This window comes from Hesperophylax consimilis, chromosome 23 (assembly GCF_061612785.1).
Source record: "Hesperophylax consimilis isolate HC1 chromosome 23, BYU_Hcon_1.0, whole genome shotgun sequence".
In the NCBI taxonomy this organism is placed as follows: Eukaryota; Metazoa; Arthropoda; class Insecta; order Trichoptera; family Limnephilidae; genus Hesperophylax; species Hesperophylax consimilis.
Window position 1 is genome coordinate 3,842,095 of NC_142858.1, and position 22,391 is coordinate 3,864,485.

The following is a 22,391-nucleotide window of genomic DNA, read 5'->3' on the forward strand; positions in this document are numbered from 1 at the left end:
GATAACGCGATGAGTAATTATTAAAGATATTAATTAATATTTTCCCGATCCCGGTTGCTGGTCGGCCCGGTTGGTTGTACAGAGTATTGAGTACTGAGTACTGACTACCTACGCGGTGTAACTGCTCCTCCGGCACTCGTGCTCGGTGGGGACGCGGGGAGTGCCCGTTCGGCTCTGGGTGCTCCGCAAACCGGCGAGTCCCGGGCCGCGACGGAGCGTAGGACTGAATGGATGGTGCATTCCTTTAGCCACGGTGATCTCGGGTTGTTAGTTTGTTACCACTTGGAATTAAAGAAGTTCGCAAGGAGCAGAACGGCCCGCGGTCGCGGTAGGCAGTAAAGAATGCGACAGCCGTCTGGGCTCGCGCGTCGCCGCTCAGTCGAGGGAGAATTCCTGATCGCGCCGGTTGCCGCCGCGTCACGCCACTTATTTATACGATGGTTCATTCTCCTCTCCGGCCGAGAAAAGCTTTTCAAATCAAAGGGATTCTCGTATAAATCACTTTGGCAGAGCTCGCACTCCCCCCACAGCATTTTTACCGCCATTAGCTTATCCATCAGTCGTTTTTTGGAGTTAAAGCTGCTCACTTGCGTATTCAGTGGCGTAACATAGCTCTCCTAGAAGAGAGAGGGTGGGAAATCACCCTTGAGGGAATTCGACTCCGGGGAAGAGGTCCTCGGGAGTGTGGCCATGGCGAGCTGGCTGACTAGTAGCTGCGCGCTGCTGGCGCTCGTTGTGTGGATGTTGTGCTGCTGCAGCTCCGCCCACTACAACAGGACCACCACTTACACCAAGTACCATTCCGGGTAAGAATTTACTTCCTTTGACCTCTGGGCTCTTAGCACATACCCGTGAAAAATCACGGAATATTCCAATTTAGTGAAAAATCATTTATATAATTTCACATACAATCAGTTCCATTTTTGAAAATGATACTTAAATTCAAATCAAATTCTTGAACTAGAGTTCATTGAACCATAGTTATAGGCAGACATTCAACCAAAATTAGTTTTTTTTTACTATCATATATATATATATTATATTAGTATATTACGTATCAATCTTAAGGTCCGTACCGCTTCTTTCAGTTGTCACGAAACTCTGCCGCGTGCCGGTATTTTTAAATGTGTTTTGTTTAATATTACGTACACGTGGAGAGATACACCTGCTATTTATTCATATGGAATTCAAATACATTTCTTGTCCTTTTCAATTTGTGAATAGGTACATGCAAAACAAGTTTATATGAATACAACTCAAGTACAATATAGGTACATGCAAAACCAATTTGTATTAATATAACTCAAGTAAAATATAGGTAGGTACATACAACAAAATTTATATGAATACAACACAAGTAAAATATAGGTAGGTACATGCAACACAAATTTATATTAATACAACTCAAGTAAAATATAGGCACAAGCAAACCAAATCTATAGTATTATTACTCTAGCGTCTGGACGATCTAAGCCCTCTGATTGGTCGAATTCAAATCGTATGTTTCGAAAAATTGGAGAGAAGAATTGAAAGTAGGGGGGGGGGGTAAGAATGGGCAGAGTTTATCAGAATTAGTAATTACAATATCGTTAGAGGGGAAAGACCAGTTGAGTGGGAAAATATTTAAAAGAGGGTTTATCATTTTTTTGCTTATTAATTATATCTGATTTTATATTGACATGTTTTCTTATTTCTAAAATTTCAAAATTATTTATTTGCGATGCTTTATATCCTGTGTGAAGTATTTTAAGATCTAAATTTTTATCAAGTGTGATTTTTATTTAAAAGATGATCAAACTCAGATTCACTATTTCCATTTAGAGCTCCGAGATGTTCTATAGTTCTGACTTCAAAGTTTCTATTGGTTCTACCTTTGCAAAAGAAATTACAATCATCCCAATTGATTTTATAAACTCCCGACTTTTTTTGTTTTATTGTCGCTATCTTTATTATTAAAAATATATTTCTTCATTTTGTTAATAGTGTAAAACGCCGGTTGAATAGTACCAGGAATGTTTTTATTTATAATTTTGTAAATATCGTTATCCACAAATAGAATTCTACGTCATTATTTATTTCTATCTTCAGAAATAGGGTAAATATACCATTTTAAGATGTGATATTTATTTTTTATTTAGTATTTCAACTATCAATTTATTAGAATAACCGTTATTAAATGCTATTTGTTTTGCGAATATATTGTTTTATGGTTATATGCTATTTGTGTTTTCAGGTCTTAAAATACTTCACCACGGATATAATTTATATTTTTAGAAATTATAAACAAGTTAATATAAAAGCAGATATAATTAACAAGATTTTTTTTTATAAACTCTCTTTTAAATATTTTCCCACTCAACTGGTCTTTCCCATCTAACGATTTTGTAATTCCTAATTCTTATAGACCCCGCCCACTCTAACCCCTTCCCCCTCTTTCCAATTCTTCTTTCCAATTGTAATTTATATTTAATTTTTTACTTCGGAGTATACTTGTATGAGGTGAACTTCGTTCATGAAACATTTAGTGGTTGTATATAATAAAGTGATGTAAACAAAGTTATTTGTGTTTGAAATAAAGTTTAATAAGATTACATTATTTTATCTATTTCCGTTGTATATCAATGCATATGCACGCAATAAAATGTAATAATTATATTTATCTATTTAATGGACAATTTTTATAGCGCCGCTTTTGTGATATATCACCTTAGGGGCGCTATATTGTAATAATCTATTTACAATATATACTCACCCTCTCTCTGCAAATGACCTAATATTTACCTTTTAAATGTAACTGTTTTTAGTATCACTTAAACTGGGCGAAGCCCAACCAAGTGCCGCCCGCAGGGCCTAACAGCAAAAAACCCGCGGAGCGGGTTTTTAACTGCTAGTTTATATTAATACAACTCGAGTAAAATATAGCTACATGCAAAACAAATTTATATTAATACACTAAAGTAAAATATTCAAAAGTCTTTCACATGTCACGTTATATGCCATACAAGGGCTAAATTAATTCAGGCAAGTTTTTTTAAACTATTCTAGAGAAAATGAGATTGGAATGTATTAAGGGTAGCTTTGTGGCATAATTCTTAGAATAAAGGCGAGAACTTGAAAATTCAGATGTCGTCGTGTCATTAAATATATTATAAAATTATTGAATCCATCCCAAACTCAAGTGAAATAAAATTAAAAAGATTTGGTCCCATTTCCACTGGATTCAAATAGTGTGACTATAAAAAAATCATACACTAACAATTTACAATGTATTTAGTTAGTGATTAAAGATTTGTATTGAAACCCGAATAACTTTTTTTTAATTGATGCATATACCCAAAGTTATTGGGTTATCAATTGTAAAAATTAACTTACTTGAAATAATATTTGTTTTCAATATCAATAGCCAGGTGCTTAATATTAATATACAGAACATTTGTTTCACGTTCCAGAGGAGGAAATACTATCAATTATATTTATATATTTTTTTTTTTATTTACTTGAAATGCGTTCAGCCGTGATTAGTGATAAAACCTCAATAGCCAGGTAATTAAGATTAATATCCTTCTCCTCCCCACTCCATTAACCCCACACAAAAATTGTGGATGTCATTGAGCCACTTGCTCCGGGCAGTTAGGACACTATGAAGAATAATTAACTCGTATACTGAGAAAAACTATCTTTAAAATTACTTATAATTTAAAGGGCAATATTTGTTTTAAACACTCTCCTATGAATAAGAATTCAGACAAGGAAAACCCATCGAATGCCATCTAACCAAAACCAACACCGATGTATAGTAGGTAGGTACCGCGTAGATAATGTCGTTTGCATACCTAATTTGAATCTTTACCAATCTACGCAAAAAATATGCGACACACGCCACCATTAATAAAATATTATGGATTGTACTATTATTGTTTGTTTACATTAACATTAACATTCCATAGCCATAGAGAATTACTGAATAAATTAGTCCCCTGCTTGACTTCCACTGGAGGCATGTATGGACTTTTGCAATTTTCCTGATCAATTTGATTAAAGTTGGCATTAATTTTGGTACTTGTGTGAAAAGAATTTTCTTTTTATGTCATTTTTGAGGATGTTGTAGGGAGGGGTTTTAAGGAAAGGAGGGAGAGGAATTTCTGCGAAGGAAGGGGTTGTGAGGTGTGGCTTGGAATCTGAGGGTATGTGTGTTCAGGAGTGACGGTCGTATGGATTCAACCCTCCCACTTTCATGCCAGGTGATATGTCGAGAGATCAAAGGGTCTTCCTTAAAAGGCCTCTCCCGATCCTGCCCGTTTGCAGACGTGTCCTGCGTCCTGGACAAAGCTCCTTCCACAACCCCTCCTAAATCAGCGAACCTCTTGGGGTGACCTATGGCAGAGATAAATAAATGGTTCCCGGGGTGGTGTTGTGCTCAAACCCGCCTCCCAAATTGAAATGAATTAACCATCACGTTATTTCTCTCCCAGGGATGGGAAATAATTTCAGTTTCTTACTGAAGAATGATCACCATTCAGAATCGAAAAGTTGTTTAAAATGTTTTTTGCCGTGTTTGGTGACCAGGTCTGAATACCCGGTACTTCTCCCACCTTCCTCTTCCCGATCTCCTTCATTTTCCGACTGCATTTAGCCTTACAACATACCCCAATAATTGGTGATACCATATTCCAATTGCTCAGGTAATTATTGCGGACACTGAAACAGTTAGTAATAAAAAAAAATACAGTGTGTGGCAAGCCTACGCACGGCGGAAGTGAAACTTTTAGTATTCTTCTCTCTCTCTTTTCATTTCATTCTCTCTTTTTTTCTGTCTATTGACATATTTATAAGTAAAAAAAACAAATCGTTGATAATAAAAAATTAAAAGTTATAAAAATATGGGATTCGAACCCGGGTCCTGCATAACGAGTGTCGAACGCTCTGCCTCTAGACCGCGAGGAGAGATATTTCGCGCGACGCGGCGTTATCGGCCTTGATTAGTAATTTTAATGATTCAAAATAAAAATAATTAATCAAAATACCGAGCGACTCTACCGGCACGATTTGTAAGCTATATTTCGACCAAAATAACATATAGGTACCGTAAAGTAAATTAAATTTAAATTAACAAATTTATCTATTTTTTTACTACATTATTACAAATCTTTGATAAAAAAAAATTAAAAGTTATAAAAATATGGGATTCGAACCCGGGTCCTGCATAACGAGTGTCGAACGCTCTGCCTCTAGACCGCGGTTATTACGTATTCGACCAAAATATCATATAGTCAAAATATCTAAAAGTCGCAGCACGAGAGCATTTTATCACTTTAAAAAAAATTATTATTAAAAAAATCACAAAAAGAAAAAGAAATTAGTTAAAGCGGGGATCGAACTTCGGTTCTTCACGACGACAATCGGGAGCTTTGCCTCTAGACCGCGAAGCTGAGTTTGAAGAGCGACCGAAAGTAGGTATATAATATTGGTTAGGCTCCTATAGCGAAATGATCACGGTTTTTGATGACGGCCATGAGTTGGTTTTACTCCGGTCCTCGAAATTGCATAGAAGTTTCACTTCCAATCCAATCAAATCCAATCATTATTTAATAAGACAGCTTGTGAAATCAACGCGCATGCTTTGACAAAACTTCACACCGGTTGAAAAGGTGATTCAATCAAATGCAACGAGAGATATCGCATTTCCTCGCAATCGGAATGAATATGATTATCCTGGGGGGTCTGCATTGTATTGTCGTTAGTACTGCAAGCTTTTACAAACGAAGAAAATGTACATTTTTACTGGACACAAGCGCAAAAGATATGGTTTACCGAAATCATATTATAGAAATCCTACGAAAGAACCTTCTGTGAAGCTTAAGCGGGTACCATGCCTCCAATTTATCGGATACCCGGTGATACAATGCTTACTATAGTGGTTACTCGGTAACAGGTATGAAAATTGTTAATGCAGGATAATTTATATATTTTCGGAATCAAACGCATTAAATTAAGCTATTAATTATTTTTGTACTGACATTACAACCCAAAATATTAGAAATAGTAATTTATTATGATGATATGGTGTTTAAGTTTTCTTTACCAAAGACAAATATCACAAATAAAATCAAAGTTATCATTACCACAACATTCTAAGTGAGCCCCTTTTTTCGCATGGTTTTATCCATTGTTCTCCTCTCAAAATTAGATGAATATTCGCACATATTAAATAAATACGAGCTGAACAACTGAAGCCTATTATCGGGTACCCGAAGTTGGGCAATGTCGAGTACATATTATATAATACGAGTTATAATTAAAAACAATAATAATCATAAAAACAGTTACCCTTGATATCAAAATATGCTTTGTTAAAACTACCTTGATATAAAATTTATTAGATTTGTTACAAAAATCCTTCTCACGTGACGACTTGTGCGAGTGACGGTTGTTAATCTTCGCCTCGTAATGGCCGATGGTAAGATCTATGTTTTACCGAACGTTATCAGGGCCGGCCCTAAGCGAGCGCAATTGGAGCAATACGCTCCGGGCGCCAAATTGCCAAGATGATAATACCTAACACCTAGCAGTCCTACCACATCACCCGTGAGATTATTTTTCATTAAAACGTCGCTACACATAAATACAAATCTTCTGGTTTTGTTAGCGGGAGCCGAAATTTTAAACGCGCCAGTCGCGGTTTGGTCCAGGGCCGGCCCTGATCGTTATGTTCGCGCAGTTGGCATCAATTTCGAGTTATGGAGGTACCCGGCCTTGTGCAACTACTAACTCTATCGTGTCTTCATAAACCATTATATCGAGATAAACTAAGTTAAAATTTGATTTTAACTAGTAGAAATGTCTAAATATCTTTGGAATGGTGTGAGATACAAAAAAATACCTGTTTTACGCATACAAATTTGGGTTCATCCTAGTATAGGCCAGAGCATAACTCATAGTCGCCAAAAACAGTATATACAATGTTTTGGCTTTACGCTATCGACATGTGACTTCTGAATTCGAAGATAATAATATATTCATATAACCATTGTCATAATAAGAGATTATTTATTATGATTATTTGATGTTTTTAAACTAACCATTAAATATATTAAATTCGTCTAAAGAGGGGATACCATTTTTTTTAACTTTTATTGCCTATCTTAAAATGAACTTAAAATTTATTAGACAAAATTATTTTTTTCCATGTTTAATTTTTACAACACAATTATCCTGTTTTATTGTAATCTTGACTGAAATAATATAAATATAAACTTACAAATGCGATAAAATTACGAGAAGAGACAGAATTTTATACAGAATAAACTATTCATTTGTAACCCTTCAAAATAAAGGTATTTCAAAATAAAAATATTTCATCACAGAGTTTATTTTTTTTTATTATTATTAATCAGTTACTAAAAAATACAATTACAGAATAATGAATCATTGACTGTCTAACTAGAAAGGTTTCCTATTTCAGGACCATCAAATTGATATGTTTAGTTCATATGAAGTAGGTAATGTAAAACAAAACATAATAATAAATTCATGTCATTGGAGAAATTACTTTTTACATAACATTGTGGAAATTACTTTCATGTTTACAATATAAGAGATAAGTTAGGAAAGCAACTTAGTTTATATTTACTGTTTCTATGATGTTTAATACGAATTAATGTAAATAAAAATAAATAGATGCTACTACTGTCAATTGTAATAATGCTAATAGTTTCATTCGTAAATATGTTTTAGCTACTTTTCTTTATTTAGTTTGTAAACAAAATCTATCATCATTCGTAGATAATTATTGTGGTCATTCTAGTTACGTTTCCCCATTTCACCAGATACGTTCATTGTATGACTGTACAAGGAAGCAAAGCAATATTTAGTTAATTAAACAGCAAATAAATTAGATCACTTTGATGGCACTTCAGTTAACTACTTTTCATATCGTTGTTTGATTTTCATATGAGCTTTTCATGATGCTGACTGAGTTATAAATTATTCGTTTTGTTTATGGTGGTGACTCGAGACTTTTAAATGTGCTAGATTTTTAAGATGGAAAAAAATACATTCACGTTGCTGTACCGTGTGGGAGTCTTCTATAAACAGTTTTGGTTACCGATAGGAAAAATTAAAATTATAACATTTTTGTTTAAATTACAATGATTTTATTTACATGATATATGTAATTAAAATCACTTGTGTTAATAATAAAACATGGCTATTTTTAAATAGATCTATTGGATTGTTGATTTTGTTTTCGTAAATTGATGAATGCAAATCTTAAATGTGAAAAGATGAATTCAAACGTCCGTCACTCCTGGACACACATACAACCTGATTCCTACCCAATCCTCATACCCTTTACCTTCCCAGATTTTTCTCTCTTTTTGTTCTTTAAAAAAACCCTCTAAACAGCATCCTCCGAAATGACATAGGCCGTGAGAGAAATTATTTTCCTCTGGGCCTCCTGTGAGAAGCTAATGTAAAAAAACGTTCAGAATTTAATCGTTTTTGAAATGGCTTTAGCCGTGTTTGGTGACCGGACCTGAATAGCCAGGTACTTTCCCACCTTCTTATTTCACACATCCCTCCTCTGTTTGGTTGCATGATGCTAATCGCGGCGCCCGTCGTTGGGTAAAACCATGATTTATAAATATTTTTACACTAAACATGTATAAAAATAGGATAGATCTTAATAACCTTAATTTTATTTTTACTCGGATTGGATTTGCTCGCAAACAACGGGAATAAACTTTTCAAAATGTTATGTGATTTCTGTTCTTTTTGAAGATATATGAAGAATGAGCAGTGGAAGATAAATTAGAAGACATATTAAAAATAACTATATTTGTAGTGTAAATAGACAGTGTCCGGAAACTATAAGCGGCAAACTAATGAATTTTCATTTCAATTTCAGTCGTTTTTGTGATGCAATTAGAAAAAAACAGGTGGTTAGGGGGTTAAGCTATTTAATATATTTATTATCCCCGATATATTAAGACCCGGATACTAAAGCTTTTTAACCCTTTAGTAACCGAAAATAGTTGAAAAAAGAAAATATTTGAAGTTTTGCTTATCTATGCGATGTGGATTCACCAGTTTTCCGCTTGTACTACGAGCTTCCGGACACCGGAAAACATGTATGCTGTATTGGATATTTTAATCGGGAGAATTTAATAGAAACAATATTTCTAAATGCAAAATTAATTATTTGTGATTATTCACTTTTTTCCAGGAGACACGTATGTTCGTCACAGAGGGACGTGGTCAAATCTCAAAAAACGCAGCAAGCGTTTCCAAAAACGTCATTCAAACCCTACTCCCAAAGATGTCAAAATAATCAAATATGTCAAGGAGTGCGGTAAGTTCAACAAGCATGTTCAAATTGAGAGCCACCTCGGATTATTCGATGCAACCATTCCAGTTGGGTGCAGCGAGAAATGTAATACTGTTAAATGTCATGAAGTCATTCGAGGGGTACTTAACGAGGGATCTGATATTATCATCTCAGCCACAGTATGGTATCATTGCAGGAATATGTCCACACCTTTGGCTTACAGTGCCGTGCAATCCATAAAGGCTGGATAGCTTGACCTACCCGAAGACAAATGAACCAAAAATATATATTTTTTAAATGTAGAAAAAAAATCCAAGTTTTTCTTTTATTTATATTTAATAGTATTATTAATCGGTTTTGTAAAAAAAAACATGCAGAAAGCTAAACAGCTGTCGCGCGTAAGAATAATTACACAACCAAACTTGTTTAGAAATAAAGAAAAAATAATTAAAATGGAGTTTTAGAAAAATCACATTTTAGATATTGAAAGTTCCATTCTGATTAACATTATTTTGTGGACTTTTCAAAGGCCGGCCGGCCTATTCTAGGAAAAGGAAGTTAAAGGTAAAGGAATAACCTTTGATAATAATTCTGAAACCGTTTATGAAAAGTGTGTAGATACGATAATATGGACGCCCGAGGGAGACATGGCACGACCAAGTGAATCAGATACTCGAGTCGGGCCATGTCAAGAGTCAGAATAATAGAAGAGTATGTATGAGGCGATGTATGAATGTGAATGAGGCAAGAAGTGTGTGCCAAACCGAGTTGTTTGGCGGTCCGTTCTCTATGCCTGCCTTTGCGGGAAACGGCGTGATGGTTAGTTAGTTAGTGTAGATACGAGTAATTCCGGGTCTCCAGCGACCAAGTGCTTTCAAAACTAAACATTGGGTCGGGGTCACAACTTTTTTCGTTTTCCATCGGCCACGGAAAACAAAAACAATGTTAAGCCCCGTATTCATGGTAAACATTAGTTTAGCAACAAAGTTGAATCAACGTGTTGCGGGGTTGCTGTCAACATGTTGCTGGCAACACTGCGTGTTGCGGAGTTGATAACGGCATGTTGACAACCTCTCGCCCGACGAGCGTAAACATCAGTTTACCAACAAATTTTGACGTGTGTGAACGTGTTTGCAACAGTTTATAAACACGGCAGTAGTGTGGAGCAATGATAAAATAATGCAATTAATAGAATTGTTTCAATCTAAACCATTATTATGGGATTCTTCTATAAAAGAATACAAAGATAGAAACAAAAAGAACGATGCATTCGAAGAAATTTCTCAAGCCCTAAATGTACCCAAAAAAGACGTGAAATTTTTTCTTTGCAGAAGATAGTTTCGAATCCACCATCTTTGTCTATTTTTTTTATTGAAATCCTATTCATCAGATACAGAGAACAAAACAACACTACTTCTTGGGCAACATTTTAACGCAGACTGGTGTGTGGACAACCTGTATTTATTTCAACAAAGTTTCCAGCAACATTCTCTCCGCTCATCAACAATATTGATCAAATGTTGCTAAACTAATGTTTACCGTGAATACGGGGCTTTACACCTATCCCAATGTTTCATGTTTGCACAAACGTTTTGTTCAATGTTTGTGGTAATATTGTTGCTGGAGACCCACCTTAAAATATGAATATGTGTATATATGTACCTACCTAGAATGCTACCCAAGCAGCAGTTAATCTTATTATTATTATTATTATTATTATTATTATTTATTATTTTTGTTTATTGCAGAAACAAACAGTACATAATTACATAAATGACAATAGTTACAAAGTTATAAAAGTTAGTATAGTAATTGGTACCAATGACATGTCGCTGACATATATACATAGGAGGTATATTATACATTTACGGTTAAGTTACATTTTTAAGTTAAGTTTATTAGTGTGCTTATGTTTAATTAGATATTTTATTTTATTCTATTTCTTCTCTTTGTTATTCATATTTATACAAAATATGTAAGTAGGCTTAGGCACCAGTTAAAAGTACATATACCTATTATTTCATTATTATTTTAATACCATACTTATCAAACAACTTATCAAAATGTAAATACTCATCCTAATATGACTGTCCTAAAACGGGAATCCTCCTAGTTGGGCAGTCAAAATATTTCTAAAATAACGTATATAAATGTATAATCTTTTGCTAAATAAAAAAAAATAAAAAAAAATAGATATTTATTTTTATTATTATTTTAACATGTTCTAGGTTTGTCTACGAGACGGTGCACAAAGACGTGTACAGAAAGAAGACGGTACCTACAACTACATTCGTTTGCTGCCCGGGCTGGATCCAGAACAGTAAAGTCAGCTATGGATGCAATAAACGTAATTAACCAACAATTCCTTATATGACTTAGATCCCCTTGAATCCCACTCGACAGACGAAAACTAAGATTCCATTCTCTATTCACTAATTCTAATAACATAAATAAAAAAAAAATCTACTTTGTTTTAAACCACTTTATTTGAGTTATATAGGTCGACCGGTTTCAGTTGCACTCAACCTTCTTGAGGACAATGGAAATATAAACTAAATTAAATACAGAGGGCAATTAGCTTAGCCTGTCTTTGATGCTCTCTCCATCTCGCAAATGCTTTATCTTTTCCTTCTGTTTACCTTATAATTGTCCTGTGTATAGAAGTTACTTTATATTTCCGTTGTCCTGAAGAAGGTTGAGTGCCACCAAAACCGGTCAATCTATTTAACTCAAATAAAGTGGTTTAAAACAAAGATTTTAAAAAATCATGTGTATAATTTCAAGCCATAAAGTGTTAGCTTTCTTCGATAATTTAGTTATAATAACGTTCAAATAGAGTAGGGTTCACGATTTTTTACGACGTTTTTGTAAACTTAGTTCGCCGACTTGCATTATTGCAGGGTCCATAAATATTTTAAATCAACTCGAAAAAAACTAAGTTTTTTTACTATATTTACAAATACACATTTTTTGGTTTGACTGAGTATTGAACCTTCCTCCCCAGGGACTGGAGTCAAAACGCGATTGGGTAGGAACGACATTTATTTCATATGTTAACTGCTGTTAAGGCGATGCCATACGTAGTAATGCAAAATCATATATTTTTTTTATTATTTTTTTTATTTATTTAACGCCCAGAGGGCTTTTACATGGTTGATAGTATAATTTTAATTTGACAAATACTTTCAAACATAAAAAATAAGAATAAAATTATATTTGATAAAAGCTATGTAACAAGTCATACAAACACAAGAAACAAAAACAGAAAATTACAGCTATTTGTAGGTTTACATGATGTGTTTAGGAGTATTGTTGAAATAAATGTTTTAAATGATCCACAAAACTTGCCAAGTTGGTATTGAATATGTCAACATCACCCAAGTAATGATTTCCCATGGTGTGAAGTCGTTGTATCGGAGAGTGGGCAATGTAGTTACGCTTATGTGTGCTGCTGTAGAATATTGTATTTTGTCGTGTTGTTACTGTGGGTGTATGTATGTTTATAAGTTGCAGGAGTTCACAACAGTCGAATTTAGAGTTAAGTATTTTGAATAAGAACGTTAAATCGTTTATTTTACGTCTATCTTCTAATGTATGTATTTTTAGAGTATTTAATAAGAAATTGTATTTTAAGTCTTCAACAGGGATATTTAATTTAAAATTTATAAAACGTAGAAATTTTTTTTGTATTCGCTCAATGTTGTTAATGTGAATTTTATAAGATGGAGACCAAACTACTGAGTTATATTCAATTAGACTTCTTACTAGAGATACGTATAATAGTTTAATGGCTTGCAAAGAGTTAAAGTTTTTAGTTGTTCTTAATACGAAGCCTAGTGTTTTCATACCTTTGTTCACAATTTGATGGATATGATTGGTGAAACTTAGTTTTTCGTCCAAAATAATTCCAAGATCTCTCATTTCCGTGACTCTTTCTAAAGCTATGTTATTGATGGAATATTCGAATAAAACAGGATTTTTGTTTCTGAAGAAAGTCAAGGTTTTGCACTTTACTACATTTAAAAATAAATTATTTTGAACGCACCAATCTCTAAACTTACTAATATTTGACTGTAGTATATGGCAATGATTTATATCAGTTATTTTCTTGTATAGTTTGACGTCATCTGCAAAGAGCAATACCTCGACATCGTTGAAGCAATTGGTTATATCATTGATGAAAATGAGGAACAAAACCGGGCCAAGGTGACTACCTTGCGGTAGGCCACTGGTAGCCCGGAAAGCTTTCGACATCCAAGATTTTATTTTAACGAACAGTTTACGATTTGACAAATAGCTACTAAACCATTTTAGCATGTTATCCCTTATTCCTAGAGCAAATAGTTTTTGGATAGTAGTTTATGGGATACTTTGTCGAATGCCTTCGAAAAGTCTATATATATATATACAGTCGACTTGTTTATTTTCTGCAAATGATTGCATAATGAAGTTTTGAAATACCGTTAAGTTAGTTGCGGTGGATCTTCCTTTGATAAAACCGTGCTGTTTTTGATTAATTAATTTTATTAATTTGGGATAGATTTCATCAAGGACCAATGATTCAAAAAGCTTTGGCAGTACTGACTGTATACAAATGGGGCGATAATTAGCTATGTCAGTATCGTCTCCTTTTTTGTAGATCGGTGTAATGAAGCTAGATTTCCAGCGGTCTGGAAAATGTCCAAGGGACAAGAGACGGTTAAATAGTAATGTAAGTGGTTTAGATAATGTATTAGAGCATGTTTTGAGGAATATTGGTGGAATGTTGTCTGGGCCAGCGGATTTGTCAGTGTCTAAGGAAAGTAATTTTTGTTCGCAACACTTTTGTGTGATGTATGTTTTTGGTTTGAAAATTTGGTCGCCTAGAAATGTTTCAGATGCTTTAAATAAATACTGCGAGTAGAATACATCTTGGCCCTTAAAATAATTGACCAGTTTTTAGATAAATCTATTTATAAGCCCAGAAAAAAATAATCTACAAGGCTTATGAAAACTGCTTTAAAGTTCAAAATCTCCTACATACGAACCCATTTTCGGTTATAATTTTATTGTATAATGTGGCAAATTAAGTTATTTATAAAATGATTGAAATAAAAATTGAATATTTATGCTTTAACATCCACAAAAATAAAATAAAAGGCACTTTTTGGCCATGTTTTTTTCTTGCATAAATCAAAACAGGCGGATGGTGTTAAACGGGAATTTAAACCTTATCGCCATCTACGTAAAAGTTGTTATTGATAGCGGCTCAATTTAAAATATTACACGACGTAGTGCATCGCCTTAATCATCTGATTTCAGAGAAATTCGGGCGTATCCCCGTTATTTACGCTTGATTGATATAATGTATTGTCGTCGACAACGAGACTATCTGCCAAGTTTCAGCTCGACTCTGGAAGTGTGTTAATTTCCACTTCCAAGATTTGCATTCATTCATCACAAAAAAAAATTGAAATTGGTTTTAAAATTTAACAATTTATGAGAAGTAAGGGAAAATAGCTTACTCCGGGAACACGGATACGCCGACAGACACTTCTGTAGATTTATCCGTCAATGTTTTTGAGTGGGTAATTCGTTATTCGGCGTATCATTCATCCAAGACGTATATATTTTCCTCTTAAAGGGTGTCAATATTGAAACAACCTTTTACACGCCTGTTCAACAGTCACTGCACAAAGGTATTTAAAATGCACTCGTGAAAAAAACGTATTTGTATTTCAGTATTTATAGGGGTATCGAATTCGCAGCGATTTAGTTGTTTGTTTTTTGTTCCTCTTTTTTATATCTCTTTGACTGCGACCGCTCAACGAATGCCGCTTCTAATCTGTCTCCTCTGAGGAATTTAAAAAGGTTGGTTTCTTTCGACATTGAATGGTCAACTAATTTAGCAAACACGCTGCCGAGGATTCTTGGATAAAGGAACATGTTATTTGCGGGCTTGTGATAAATGGACGACTAAAGCGGAGTTATTAAAATGCCAAGGAGTATTTGCAGGCCCAATCCTGAAGCCAAGCGGCACCTGGAGATGGTAAAATTTTTGACGCCCCCATTAACACATAATTTTTTTTTAAATACACCTTAAAAACGACATAGCTACCAAAAAAGGCAACACCTATGCTTTTTTTAGATTAACGCTACGCAGGAGGCCCTGAGGAAAATAATTTCCCTGTGGGCGTGCGTATGTCAACTTTGGGGATGCTGTATTGGAGGTCTTTTGGAATGAAGGAGAGGAGGTTCTGGTACGGAAAAAAGATGAGGTTGTGGGTGGGGATATGGGGTTAGTGAATCCCACAAGGCGATGGGTCGAGACGGTCCGGCTGGAGAGTTCAAAGGGTCTCCTTCAACCGACCTCTCATAATCTGGCCCGCCACACAATTGGTGGGCCGGCGCATCCGCTGCCAAGACTTGGACAAACCTCGCTCCACGAGCCAGGCCACCCCTGCTAAGTCACCAAACGTAGCGAACCACTTGGGTTGACATATATCTGTATGTAATGAATTGTTCCCTGAGCGGCGGTGCCTACACCCGCCTCATAATATGGGGATATTTTTCTAGTTTCCTAATGAACGACGCGACGCGACGGGTAATAACACTTTTGTTATTTTCCACGTTGACATACGAGGTATAGCGACCTTTTGCAAACTGGAGGAAAATACCTTTTTTACCCACTTTATTTATTTGCATGAATCTTAATGAAATATAAACCTAAAAAACCCCTAAAAGGGCTTGATATATATTTCACTAACCACGTCGTTTCAATTTAAATACTACAAGAAACAATGATTGATTGGATAGATTGTAAAAGATGCATCATAATTTATTCCATTTATACCTATTCAATTAAATTCCATTAATATTCCGAATTTACCTTATAAACTGATTCCTTTAGCGCAATTTTGACTGTCTTTTGTACGGAATGACACTTGCGATGCGATAGTTTAGTTTCAATCTAAATACACATAAATTACTTAACTAACCCAAACTAAGAACCTAATAACTTATTTTGTGTTTGTAAATAGTTGTGTCTTGTAATAATTATTGAAACACGGTGTAATTTCCATAATCTGTGCCTAAAAATGTGGCGGTTACGGAAATAATTACCAAAGGCTTCAATACCTATATACTATATCTACTTGTATTATTCAAAATGTCATCATAAGTCACCACTGAAAAACACCTGACTTTGTCTCGTTTACAGGAAAATAAGTAATGGATCCACAAATATATATCGCAGCGCGATTGTTTTATTCTAATTTGCAGAAAAATATTATTTGATTTTTAAATATGATCAACCGCAGTGATGATTATAATTATTAGTATCATCTTAATTCAGAATTGCTATAAATATACGATGGTGGTAAATATAATGTATAATTAAATGAGTGGCTGCTTACAATGTAATACACGTAAAACAAATGTCATTTAATTATACATTATATTTACCACCATCGTATATTTTTTACAATTCTGAATTAAGATGATACTAATAATTATTCCGTGGTATATTGTGTCCATCAATAGAATTAAAATAATTTCAAACATACAAGAAGTACCTTTCTTATAGACAGGTAAATAAAAGTTTAGGTACAAAGAATAGATAATTATTTACTATTAACGAAATAGCTACAATTTTAAATGCACTATTTTCCCATATTGGTTTTCTTTTTTTGGTAAATAATTGCATAATATACTTCATCCAAGCGTAATGGAAAACACTGCTCGATTTATATCAACATTATTTAAGATTATGTACCTGGAATCGTAAAAATATGCTGTCGAATTATGTACGTTGTACAATATATGCATTGGGAGCAGGTTAATATTATTATTATCGTATATTTTGTGGTGCCAATTATAATATAATCATGTTTATTAGGAATCCAAGTAATATTTTCATATGTAAAATAAAATTTTCCCTTTTCCCCAAAAAAAATTGTTCTCCCTTAGATCTAGGGAAATTTCTCTAGATATCACATATGTCAACGAGCGTAACAGAGACACGAGTAGCTATATGTTTCCAATGTATTGTCTATATCCTAATTCTCAATATATTTATTTTATTATGCAAAAATGAACTTTATGTTCATTATAAATACTTTCAAATTCATTGTATTGCATTTATCTTGTACGAAACAAACATTGTTCAAATCGCTGGCCTGGAAGAATGCGACACCAATACAAATTCGTATAGCCCTGTCTGTTTCTTTTAATACTTACAATACAATATTTTTGTGCCAAGTCGCCTGTACCTTTCTCATTTTGCACTGCGTTTTCGAGAATTCTGTATCCCTTTCTCATCCGTATTAAATATATTCTCGTATTCCCTTGGGTTTATTGTGTTACGTACCAACTAATATGATTTGACTTGCATTTGCAATTATTCTTTGGTAATTATTGTCAAATTTTGGAATTTTAGGTACTTGATATTAGCTGTTTAATTACGATATTATCTGCAAACCGAAGAAGCTACGAGTGGGTGAACAATTTATTATTTTTTACGATTACGGTTACGATTTAGGACGCCAGTATATTTAGTGTGTATAAAAAATGGCATTCCGATTCATATGTCTATGCATTCCGACTAATATAATAATAATCAATTAAACATTTTTGTTACGCTGTTTTTGCGAAAAAGCACTTCGAGGGCGCTGTATTATTTCGATTAAAATATTTCGATCATGTAAATGTTTCGACCCTGCCTATCACTAGGTTTAGGTTAGGGGGAACTCAGATCAAAGAACAATGATCGTTGGTCGAGTTTTACATGTTCGATTATCGCTCGAGTAGGTAGGTATACGGATTTTCTGTGTTATATCAAGACATTGGGAATAAAATAATATTATAAACATTTAAACTACCTATTTTGTAATATATTATCAATTTATCAGCGCCTTGGCAATCGGTTGCCAGGAGCGGACTGCTTCAATTGCGCCGATTCGATCAAAATTGTACTGTTTCAAAACTTATTATAATGAACTTTTCATACTTTCAGAAACTTAACTATTTAAAAAAATGAGCACTCAGATTTTTCGGTAAATATGGCAAAAATATTGGGTTCAAATTTATTTAATAATTTACAACAAATATAAAATATGTAGATTGGGTACTACATACATGACATACGACATATTTCTGATTAAAATAAAGATGTTTTAGTGTTGAATACAAATTGCTAATGTAAAACAAAATTTTCATCTTTACTGATTTGAAAGAAAAGTGAGGTCGCGAGTTCACATTAACAGACCTTCCGACTCCTACGCCCCAGACAGGTCAATGAAGATTTTTGATATTTCTTTGCTCCAATTTCACCAGAAGTAACGAACAAAAAGCTTATTCGTGTATACAGACATATCCACAAAATACAACTATCGGTTTATCTCTCCAATGCCAGCGTCCTGTCTTTTTGATCATTGTTTGATTCAATACTTCAATACTCCTAGCCTGGTGCCGGCAGGCGTGTTTCAACGGGGGCGTGTGCTCGGGCGCGCAGGGCTGTACCTGCCCGCCGGGCTTCACCGGCAAGCAGTGCCAGGAGGACGTGGACGAGTGCGCGCTCAACAAGCCCTGCGACCACTTCTGCAACAACACCCTCGGCAGCTTCCATTGCGCGTGCAAGGAGGGCTTCAAGCTGCAGCCGGACAATCAGAGCTGTTGGAGAGGTAAGCCAACCTAACCTAACCTATTATTTTATCGTGCTATGTTATATCACTGTTCTGTTTTATCCGATAATCCTACTTTCCCTTGACCTTTTCGGGTCGGGTTGGTCGGTAGGGTTCCCAGGTCGCATTGCGTTGACAAGGCGCCTCGAGGTATGCTTGTTCTGGCCAACGTCAGCGACATTCGACAATTATTCAGTCTATTAGAAGTTCAGTCTGTTCTCTTATAGCCTCTGGAGTTGCTTTATCCAACCATCACGTCTTCGCTCAAGAATTGCATTCAGTATTTATGCGGAAGTCAGTTCTATGACATTATTAGCGACATATTGTATGTAAATGTCCAAGCCATGTGACTGCTACCACTCCTTTCAAAATTGGTTTTATTTATGAGTATGAATGTTTTACTAGTAGCTCCCTTATTTTTTAGGATTGTTATACGGACGCCAATTGTCGGTGACGAGACAGTAGTTTCAATCCAAGTTTTTGTGGGTCGAAAGCATTCGTGATATTCCTCTGCTTCTCCTGCCTTTCAGTTTCTCAGTGATTGTGAGATTTACCAAGTTTCTTCTCACTTTCGCATACTTGTTTTTATGCGTGTTTACTGCAGATGAGACTTATTCTTGAGAATATAGCAGTTGAATAATATAAATTGCTTATTAATGTGTAATTAAATTTGTTAAAAAACCATCTGTACCCATACCAAGACCCAAAAATAGATTAAAAGTAAATAGTTTTGGACAGAAATAAAAGTATGTTTGGTTTTGATTGTTGATCTGCTTTTACATTCAAGAACAGTTTCTTCTGTATTTTCTAATGATGACATTTATCTTTGTTGGCTTTCAGGTGATACTGAAACAACAGCGTTCGAAGCGGAGGACATGGATTTCGACATGCTCGACAAGCGAATACGCAAGTTGGAAAAGGTATAATGTGGTGAATCATATTATTATATTGTAAAAGCGGCGTATCTTTATGTTTGTTGGCCTAGTAATTATATTTTGGTGTCTATTATTTCGGTGATCTAGTTCACATCTTGCGATTTTTAGGTAGCAAAAGTATCTTATTACACATGTTTAACATTAAATAATGGCGTACTGCAGTGCAGCGATTGTATATCAATTGTCAGTGGCAATGTAATGGGTTTGTGCTCTCCTTATTGATAAAAACGTTATGTTTGTTTAAATTTACAGATGATGGGCACAGACGCTTACACAGATCCAGGAATCAATGTACTGTACATGAAAGCAACATTGGAAAATGTGATACAAAGTATGGAAAAACTCCAAAAAAAAGTTCAAGATTTGGTTAGTTTTCTTTGAAAGAATTTTTTTTATACCTACCACACCTTTTCACATTTTTTTAGATCAGCCAAGTGAAAATACGGCCCGCGAGACATCCGCGGCCCTCTAGACATCTATGTAAATGCTGCATGAGACTTTCTTAAAATATTTCTCCAAATTCATGAATATTTTTGAATAGGAAAAGATGCTGATTTAGTGACAGAAATCCACAACAAAATTTGTGATGAAATAACAAGAACATATATATATTTTTTTAATCTTTCTATTGCCCATCACGATTATATACATCCAAACTACCTTCACAAAGCATCCCCAAAGATTACAGATCCTGCGGGAAATTATTTCCCTAGGAGTCTTTTGTGCGGAGATTCTGAAAAAAAAATGTGATGAAGCTGACCATTAAAACATTTATTTTCATTAAGTGCATAGGGCGAAGTCACTAAATAACTTCCAGTATCTATGTTACCTGGTGGGTACTAACTAGGCCCGGGGTTGGCATTTTTACCAGCTCTTTTCATAGTCATTTGCGGTTCTTCAACTCCAGCATGATCTTAAGCTTTATCTCTACTCTGTAGTCCGCAGCATCATTAGAAGAGCAAAACAACTGCAACGGCACAATCGCGATATGTATTGTCTATTAGCGTGCTTACACTGGCACTGAATCAAAATAAAACTAATCATAGGAAATAATAGCTAGATGCCGCAACGTCCAACATTCGCGAATATTTTCCTATAGAGTGATGAATTTATTTGATACCTAATATCAGTAGGTATGAATAAACTCCTTCATATTATTATTATAACATAGTCTTTTTTTAGCAGTCTTAGCGCCACAATCATAATTTATATTTTGCCCTTCCCAATGGAAAGTCTGCCTACCTCTTAGCTAGGAACTTGCAATTACGTATATTATTTAAACAGCAGGTTGTGTAATATCTGAGATGGTACCAACCTACTAGGTAAAAGATTGGAAAATAACATTGCATGTCATACATATAAAAACCTTTTTTGAATCTATCATGAATACCTTTTGTTGTTTTGTAATTGATTTGTTCCTGATCTAATTCAAAATTTTAATATTTTCACAGGAATTCAAAACTCCCAGTCCAGTGTGGAACAATAATCGGTATGCTTGAACTCTGGGTTCTAGTTTTGGACTTCAATATTATATAATTAAGACGCTTTGGATTATGCACATAACCCGAGGGATACTTGGATTTTTACTTTATCACTGTAGATAATATATTTTACTATAAAATTATTGTACATGTAAGTTAACGTTAAATAAAATGCCCATAGGTTCTACTATAGGAAAAAATAAGTTTGGGAAAATTTCTTAAATTATATACCTACATACCCTCCTCCTGACCATGATGATGATGATCTATAATCTATACATATTTAAAAGAAAAAATACATTTCTATTCCATGGCTACAAAGAGGCCAATGAAATTAGTTTGATTTGATATGTTTCATCCATTTCACCAGAAGTACGATAAAACTGACCTAACTTTGGCCACAGAGATAAATATTTTTATAAATTAAATAAAACTAATTTGGAATTTGAACCCGCACCCTCGGAATTCGTAGCTGGAGATCAAAACCACTGCCACAGAGATTGTACAGACTTATTTTCATAAAAAACTTTATTTTCTTAACATTTTACTTATTTTTGCTCTATCGACAATCATACAAGGCCACACTAGTAGTTCGCATAATGTTGGTTACAACCGACATGACAGCACGCAACAGTCGCAACGCTCATGCGCTCTGGCGGAATAAAACTATAATAAAACACTTCTTGGTAAGATACCGCATTAATAAGAGTTAGTGCAAATAATTATTACCATTCGTTATTTCGGCTACTGGCATTATACCTAGCTCTCTAATTAAAAATTTAGGCGTATTAGATCTATCAAAAAATTTATATATAAAGATGCAAAAGTCGGTCATTTTGAATACATGTAGGATAACAAAAGATTTTTTAAATATTTATGTTGAGGGATCAGTAGGATTTATAGGCCCTGTTAGAAGTTCTACCGAGCCGAACCCTCTGATATGAAAATATCTGGAGACGGTGAATTTTTTTTCCCATTTGATATCTGGTGA

General features: G+C 34.4%; 1 protein-coding gene across 1 annotated transcript; it reads left to right on the plus strand.

Annotated features, from left to right (window-relative positions):
- The first annotated feature begins 391 nt into the window (after positions 1-391).
- On the plus strand, positions 392-22,310 carry slow (epidermal growth factor-like protein slowdown). Its single transcript, XM_089645886.1, has 7 exons — positions 392-806; positions 9,224-9,349; positions 11,554-11,672; positions 18,766-18,984; positions 19,825-19,904; positions 20,172-20,285; positions 21,371-22,310. Exons 1-7 carry the CDS (start codon positions 691-693, stop codon positions 21,416-21,418), a joined length of 822 nt encoding a protein of 273 aa, XP_089502012.1. The 5' UTR covers positions 392-690; the 3' UTR covers positions 21,419-22,310.
- The last annotated feature ends 81 nt before the right edge of the window (positions 22,311-22,391 follow it).

Bases quoted from the DNA above. Each gene is read 5' to 3' on its own strand.
- slow (XM_089645886.1), top strand. From the start codon at position 691: ATGGCGAGCTGGCTGACTAGTAGCTGCGCGCTGCTGGCGCTCGTTGTG. The intron at 807-9,223 runs GTAAGAATTTAC...ACTTTTTTCCAG, and splicing joins TACACCAAGTACCATTCCGG to GAGACACGTATGTTCGTCAC. The intron at 20,286-21,370 runs GTTAGTTTTCTT...ATATTTTCACAG, and splicing joins AAAAAAAAGTTCAAGATTTG to GAATTCAAAACTCCCAGTCC.